This window comes from Trichechus manatus, unplaced genomic scaffold, assembly GCF_000243295.1.
Source record: "Trichechus manatus latirostris isolate Lorelei unplaced genomic scaffold, TriManLat1.0 scaffold00095, whole genome shotgun sequence".
NCBI lineage: Eukaryota > Metazoa > Chordata > Mammalia > Sirenia > Trichechidae > Trichechus > Trichechus manatus.
In genome coordinates this window covers 4,875,536-4,884,162 of record NW_004444031.1, presented here as the reverse complement: position 1 = coordinate 4,884,162, position 8,627 = coordinate 4,875,536, and the positions used below count along the sequence as shown (strand labels likewise).

The window sequence follows — 8,627 nt, the reverse complement described above, 5'->3', positions numbered from 1 at the left end:
GCTACCAAGGCCTCCACCAGACTGAGTCCAGTACAGCTAGAAGGTGCCTGGCTACCACCACTGACTGCTCTGAATGGGATCACAGCAGAGGGTTCTGGACAGAGCTGGAGAAGGATGTAGAACAAAATTCTAACACAAAAGACCAGATTTACTGGCCTGAAAGAGACTGGCGAAACCCCAAGAGTATGGCCCCCGGACACTCTTTCAGCTCAGTGGTGAAGTCGCTCCCGAGGCTCACCGTTCAGCCTGGGATTGGACAGCCCCATAAAACAAAATGGGACTAATGAGGCACAGCAGTCCAGGAACAAGGACTAGAAGGCAGAAGGGGACAGGAAATCTAGTGATAGGGAACCCCAGGTTGAGTAAGGACAGTGTTGACATGTAGTGGGGTTGTTAACCATTGTCATAGGGTAATATGTGTACTGTTTAATGAGAAACTATTTTGTTCTGTAAACCTTCATCTAAAGTGAGAATAGCAGCACAACTGGTAGAATGTAATCGATGTCACTGAATTGTACATGTAGAAATTTTTTGAAATGGTGTAACTTTGGCTATGAATATTTTCACCAAAAAAAAAAAAAGGTCCTCCAAGGTCGAGAAGGGAGAGCATCACATGTTGTGGGGTTGTTAACCAATGTCATAAAACGATATGTGCACTGACTGTTTAATGAGAAACTATTTGTTTCGTAAACCTTCACCTAAAGTACAATAAAAAAAAAATTAAAAAAAAAACTCTGCTGAGTGTGGTCACAAATTCAGCGTGCCTACATGCACGTTTGCGTTAACATCAATTGAAAGTTGCGTTGTTGTTTTATCATTTAGCCATTCAATTTCTCAGATATGCCAAGAGACTTCCTAATGACTAAAAGAAGTTTAATATTTCTCTCAAAGGGCCCATTTTGAACGTTGAGAATACTGGTTCTCCTCAAGATTCTGGTCAATGTTTTAGATTTGTGAGAGCTCCCCTAACTCTCTTCCACAAATATTAAACCAAATTGGTTGTCATCAAGTTGATTCCCACTCATAGTGACTCTGTAGGACAGAGCAGAACTGCCTCATAGGGCTTCCAAGGCTGTAATCTCTCTGGAAGCAGAGTGCTGCATCTTTCTCCCGCAGAGCTGCTGGTGCGTTCCAACCACCGACCTTTCAGTCAGCAGCCCAGGGCTTAACCACTGCACCACCAAGGCTCCTTCCATAAACACTAGTGCCTACAGAATGGTGCCTCAATTGGAAAAGCTCCTCCTACATGTTTCCCCTTACCTACCCACTCTAGAAAGGCAGTTTAAGATCAGAGCTGAAAAGAACCATCTCTGGCATCAAGTATCATTTGATACATATGCTGAGCATACACACTGCCCTGTTCTAGTTTCTGAGATAGTTTCCAACATCCCATCTCAATTCCATTTCTTGCCTGGTCCCTTATTCTGATTTGAACCATAAACCATGAATACGAAATTGAATTTTTTTATCTATCCATGTTCTCCTGCTCTGACTGGATACTGAAAAACACTCCAGGCTGTACAACCTGATCAATTTATCACTTCTACCTGACTTAGATATTTTACTTCCAACCTTGACCTGCCTGTTTAGATTCTAAACCCTTCTCTTACCTGCAATTTAGCTTGAGGTCTTAGATTTTTCTTGTCAGCTTCATGTCCAGAGCTCTATCCACCTATCCTAGAACCATCCATACTGGTGAATGTATTGCTCTGAGTAACTCAGAATAAAGAGATGACCTCACCACTAGCTGGCATTATCAAAACATGTTTCAGATGTATGCAGCTAAGTGTTATATATAATATTATTATAAAATAATTCACTTGTTAAATAATTTAGGAGCTTTGATTCAGACTTTTGATTTAAACTGCATTAGATATTGCTCATATCTGTCAAAACTGCATTTTGACCCATGAAAATAACCTGATCTCCACTCCTTTTAGATGGCCCAGTGTTCTATGCAGCATACTTAAAAATGGAGCACAGTGAAGAGAATATTAAATTCTGGATGGCATGTGAAACCTATAAGAAAATTGCCTCACGGAGGAGCAGAATTTCTATGGCAAAGAAGCTTTATAAGATTTACATCCAGCCGCAGTCCTCTAGAGAGGTAACTACACACCCTACAATGATGGCAAGTGGAAATCACTGCATCCCTGGGAGGGCACTAATATCTGTCAAGTACCCATTATATACCAGGCTCTTCACATCTATTATCTCCTATAATGCTATAAAGTCAGTATAGTTGAACTTATTTTACAGATCAGAAACCTGAGAAACTGAGAAATTAAATAACTTGTCCAGTATCTCACAGTGGTTAACTATGACACCTTATTAATACTAAGAGTTAGTATTAAAACATAGATTTATCTGGCTCCAAAGCCTCTCCCCATTAAATTATCTTAATTTCCAGAAAAGGTTTAAGAAAAGAAGTAGAAGTCTTTGGAAGAAGAATTGACCTTGCCAGAAGAAACTACAAATACCATAAATAAGCATGCTGACATCCTCAGTGGTGTTGGGTAAAGTCCATTCCACCATGTTGTTGTTAGGTGCTGTTGAGTTGGTTCCATCTCATAGCTACCCCATGTACAACAGAATGAAACACTGCCTAGTTCTGCGCCATCCTCATGATAGTTGTTCCACCATACCAACATTCACTGTTCACCTTAATTTAAAACTAGCCAAACCAACAGACACTCACATTGATGTTACTGCCAATCCTTTCCAACAGCCTAAAGAAAACAGTCATGAGTCAAACAGATGCACTGAGACTCTTCCTGGTGGAACGAGAATGAGAATAAAAATTATTTTTAAGGGGATAAGGATAGAGGATGGCACATGAGATTCCTATCACTCAAAACAGTCCTACATGATGGACTTGTTCCCCAAAACTCTTGCCTGGAAAATACTTGGTTTATTTGAATAGCCACTTCTCTTCTGTGTTTGTCTAGTGTTCCTCACTTTCTTCCCATTTCAGGGAATAGCCAATTAAATCAACATTCGTGACTATTAAGGAAGATAAATTTTCAAATAGCACCAACTTCCCTTTTCCATAAAAGAGACCTTCATCTCATAAACTTCCTTGTTTGTAGATGCTGCTAACAAACCATTTATATTCTCCTAAATAAGCAATGGTATCTGAGACTTCCCTGGTCCTGAGGCTAGTGTTACTCCCCCAACCCCTCCTCTGGGATGTGGAGGTGGATGTTTACTTTTAAGACAAGCAGAGAGTTTATCTCTTATAAATCTTTTTAGATACCTATGAAACTGCCAAGAAAATTACCCTGTTCCACTGAAAAGGAAAAACAAAACCAAACAAAAAAAACCTATTGCCATGGAGTCAATTCCAACTCAGTCATAGACAGCGTCACAGACAGAGTGGAACTGCTCCATAGGGTTTCCAAGGAGTGGCTGGTGTATTTGAACTGCCAACTTTCTGGTTAGCAGCCATAGCATGCCATAGCTTTTAACCACAGCACCACCAGGGCCCCACTGAAAAGGAAAGGGGGGATAAATGAGACCTTTCCATTATATATTTTTATCTTCAATTATGTACTTATGTTCTACATGTAATTTCACTTTTCAGATTAACATTGACAGCTCTACAAGAGAAACCATTGTCAAGAATATTCAAGAACCAACTCAAACGTGTTTTGAAGAGGCTCAAAAAACAGTCTATATGCATATGGAAAGGGATTCCTATCCCAGGTTTCTGAAGTCAGAAATGTACCAAAAATTTTTGAAGACTATTCAGTCTAACAACAATTCCTGATTACACTAAAAAGTTAAATTGAAAGCACTGGCTTTGGTCTTTTAATCTAGAAAAAATCAGAAATTGAGTAGGAATGAAATAGAAGAAATCAAACTGTAAATTGATTTTTATTCCCAAAGAGATACGGATTTCAAAAGGGATGGACTCTAGAACTCTTATACATGGATAACACAATTTAAGGCACACATGTACAGATTAGTTAATATGTAAGGAGAAGAAAGGTCTTTCTTCATGACAACATTATAAAGCTTTTACTATGCTGGTCAACTAATGGATGTTTTCTTATTAATGAAATTTTGCTCTCATAATGTACTGATGACTTCTTTTAAAATTCTAGTTATATGAATTGTGTCACTAGCATGAATGTATTCTATAGAGTATTGTTAATAACTTTAATTAATAGACAAACTTGGTCTCACAGTACAATCAACTTACATCATGAGCAATATTAAAAAATGTGTTCTTGAGAAATATTTTTTCTGTAAAATTTTCCCATTATTATGCTTATAACTGAACTTTTATATTACATATATATTCTACGTGAGAAAACTTCCCTATGATTCTAAGCTACTAAAAATGTATGAATTTTCTCATTTATTCTTACACTTATATTGCTTTAAGGGTAGAAAAAATTGGTTCCATATTTTGATCATTTTTTTCAGAATGTGAGTTCATTACGGTCCTGATGATCAATAAAGTCAAATATGAACTAAAAACTTATAAAAATACATGAGTTTTTCAAAGACACAATAAAAAAGAGTATTTTTCCAGTAGAAAATTCTAAGGGTGGAAAGGTGGCATCTTACAGCAGTGAGAATATATTTTTAATTTCCATAGTTTTTATGGACAGTGTAGGCAATTTAACACATTTATCCAATGCTAACTCACTGTCACTTTAAAATCAAATTAAAAGAATTCAAGTTTCAACACCTGTATTTGAAAGTTCAACATAATATTTACAAGTGTAAAAGTTGATCTGCTGTCTTCTATACTTAAAAGATTTTAGAAAGTACAAGGGACCTAGCATTGTATTCCTGAAGAAAGAAAAATTTCAAACACGGATTTTTTTCCTTCGAATCATTTTTAAATGTTCATATTTTTATTGGTTTTTTAAAGCATTTGTTTAAAATAGATTTCCTTCTTCTTTTGAAACAAAGCTTTCCCTCTTGTCCTGAGGATGAGTTAATTCTCAAACCACTGCATTCTTTATTCCATGAGCCTAGGTACTTTATTAGTACCTGGAAGAGTTAGATGCCTCTATGGTTCACATGATCTCATGCCTTTTGTCAGTAGTGCTTTCCCCTTTTTAAAGATGAGCAACATGAGTAAATGCATAGCCAATGAATACATTTAGGTACTAAGAAGGGCCTACATTGGTAAAGCACACTGCCTCCACCTCTGAAACTAAGGAAGTCCAACAGATGAAACATCAGTGGTTTAATAAAAACCACTGTGAATGAGTGAGGTGCATGATGGAAAGAATAATGAATTCATTGTCAAGATACTTGAGTTTTAATTCTGGATTTTCCTAATTAGCTATATAAATTTACATAGTTTTTGGATTAGCTATAGAAAATTACATACGTTGCTTATTGTCTCTGTTCCCCAGTTTCCTCATCTATAAAATGAAGTGATTAGAATGGGGAATACCTTAGTTCCTTTCCATCTCTAAACTTCTGAGTACCTTGAATACTTTTAAATTACTGAGTTCTTCAACATCTGGAGGTGTTTTTTGTTTTTTGTTTTTTTTTTTTGGCGTGGTATTCTATTGCCTGTCCTCTGATTTTGTACATTTAATCTCGTTGTTGTTGTTAGGTGCCTTCAAGTTGGTTCTGACTCATAGCGACCCCATGTACAACAGAATGAAACACTGCCCGCTCCTGTGCCATCCTCACAATGGTTGCTATGTTTGAGCCCATTGTTGCAGCCACTGTGTCAATCCATCTCCTTGAGGGTCTTCCTCTTTTTCAACGACTCTCTACCTTACCAAGAATAATGTCCTTCTCCAGGGACTGGTCCCTCCTAATAACATGTCCAAATTACATGAGACAAAGTCTCACCATCCTCACTACTAAGGAGCACTCTGGCTGTACTTCTTCCAAGACGTATTTATTCATTCTGCTGGCAGTCCATGGTATACTCAATATTCTTTGCCAACACCAAAATTCAAAGGCATCAGTTCTTCTTTGGTCTTCCTAATTCATTGTCCAGCTTTCACATGTATATGAGGTGACTGAAAGTATCATTTAATAGTATGATATATTTTCTAAAACAACTTTGCTCCATAGACACTCTTCTAAAAATTACACATACTCAGGTGTTTGTAAACCATCAACAATTCTCATCCTACTCCCACCCCCATGTCATTCACTGCTGAAATCTGTGTTCCAACTTCAAGGGAAGCCCTCATGGATTGCTCTTTTTACCAAGTTATCAGACACAGAAGTTTCAGAAGAATAAAACATCGATTTTCTTTACAGAATACATTGAATTTAAATTTGGGTGAAGACATGTATAAAGTGGTAAAAATTGCATGGTTCATCCTGGACAGAGGGGAGGTGGGGTATTATTAGGATTCTTGGAACAATGGGTATTACTGTTCATTGACCCAGAGGGCAGAAGTAACAGAAGAACATAAATTATTGAGGCAGGAGCCATATCACATTCTACATTATATACTAACTGCTAGGCAGAGTCTCCGAACATATTACACACTCAGAAATGTGGGTAAATTGAATGAGTGAATGAATAAGTAAATGAAAGGATCAGTCAGTTGTTCAGTCATGAGAAATTAATGAATCTAGCATCAGATCTCTTCTTTACACTCCAATTGAGCACTACCAACTTTTAAAAAGCAATACCTATTGCATAGAAACAATCAAGCTTTCAAAACTAACATATACATAACAATTAGAGCACTATGGCCTGACCTGAACCCTAGAACAAACTCTGTATCTGATACATAGAAAGGCTGGGGAAATAAAAGTACAGATCCACTAAATATTGATGATACAAGAGAGCGTGACAATGTGAACCAATCAGGGGTAGGAAAATTTATAAATGTATGAGTGTGATTGGCTGGGTGTTGGGAGAGTATGCATAAAGTAATGCTCTAGCATCCCATTAATCAAATAGCAATAATCTGCTCAATTGTTTTAACTATTAGCATGTAAATCAAATTTTCTCTAGAATTATTTTTTAATGACTTGTAATTCTTCCTTCAACCAAGAAAGTCCTTTGTTCTCTTTTTCAATGTCAGGAAAGTGAATTGAATTGAGTGCATGACTGAATGTGTAGATGAAATTTTCTTTCAAAATAATCTCCAAAAACAGAACTTCTAAATGTTTAACTGACTTCCATTTAATATTTCTATCAGATACAGAAAGACTATTTTTAGCTTTCTTGTCATAGCATTTGTCAGAAGATTCCAGAAAAAAAGAATAAAATACCGAAAAAATATTTAATTCCAAAAAATTAAATATAGAAAAATTTTATTCAAGATTTTTAGTTTTACTATGAAAAATGATTCTCAGGTCTCAAATTGGACTGATAAGGCATTATTAATTTAAAATTCCTATAAACCTATGTTATATGACATGAAAATGAATTTTAACTTGGATTCTTCTCATTGAGAAGCAAAACAATTATCATAACACAGAATAAATATTTGAGGAATTCATTTCTGAAGAAGAGAATTAGCTGTACAAAGAAATATTTTCCTAAAAAAGTACATGTTTAACTAAAGCTGACTATAGGGTCACTAAGAGTTGGAATCAACTCGATGGCAATGGGTTTGGTTTTGGCTTTAGTTAGTTGAGGACGCCATGAGTTGGGGGTGGCTCTATGGCAGCTAACAACAACATCAAAGTTGGGGAAATTGTTTACACGGTAGTCCAATTTTATCTAAACTTCTGAATGTTTTTTTCTTCTTAAAAATACTAGTATAAGAATAAAGGTTGAAGCCTTAGGTTCTTGAACTTGAGGATGATCCCTAACCACTCTAAGCCAGAAAAAAATGTTTCCACGTTTCAGATAGTCTCCTCGTCTGACACCATCAGCAAATAAGTATATTTATGGGCAAGGAGCCCTGACGGTGCAGTGGTTAAGTGTTATGCTGCTAACTGAAAGGTTAGTGGTTCGAACCCACCAGCCACTCCATGGGGAAAGATGCGGTAGTCTGCTTCCGTAAAGATTACAGCCTAGGAAACTCCATGGGGCAGTTCTACTCTGTCCTATAGGATCGCTATGAGTTGGAATCGACTCGACAGCAAAAGGTTTTTAGGCAAAGTTATACTTGCTTGACCATAACACACATGCTTTGAGCAGTTTCAGAACATTTTAGGCCATTCTCATCTAAATCGTACTAAATCAGTTGAACACTGACATACTAATAAATGGAATCAGAATAATGAGCATTCTTCATTATTTCTCCCTTGCATGGGTGGATATTTGTACTCCAAACAGGATTAGTCTAGTTTTCAGCTTTACTTGTTGTTGTTGTTGTGTGCTGTCGAGTCGATTCTGACTCACAGTGACCCCATGTGACGGAGTAGAACTGCCCCAGAGGGTTTCCTAGGCTGTAATCTTTATGGGAGCAGATTTCCAGGTCTTTTCTCCTGCAGAACAGCTGGTGGGTTCCAATCACCAACCTTTCAGTTAGCAGCCAAGTGCTTATAACCATTGCACCACCAGGGCTTCTTTCAGTTTTGCTTAGCCATTGATTTCACCTCCTAAATACAATCCCTGTGCTCAGCAATCTTAGCACCTTCACACCACATTGGGTGTCACGAAACAAAAAGCTTTGGACTGAGAGACAAAGCAATTAGATTAGAACTGGTTCACTTACCTAATGCCCTTG

General features: G+C 37.1%; 1 protein-coding gene across 1 annotated transcript in view; it reads left to right on the top strand.

The window, feature by feature from the left end:
- Window positions 1-4,016, top strand: part of RGS13 (regulator of G protein signaling 13) — a 22,957-nt gene extending 18,941 nt beyond the window's left edge. Inside the window, exons 3-4 of the mRNA XM_004382560.2 lie at window positions 1,941-2,107; window positions 3,584-4,016. Coding sequence (XP_004382617.2) covers window positions 1,941-2,107; window positions 3,584-3,769 — 353 coding nt within the window. The 3' untranslated portion in view covers window positions 3,770-4,016. The remainder of the gene's footprint in view (window positions 1-1,940; window positions 2,108-3,583) is intronic.
- Window positions 4,017-8,627: the final 4,611 nt, after the last annotated feature.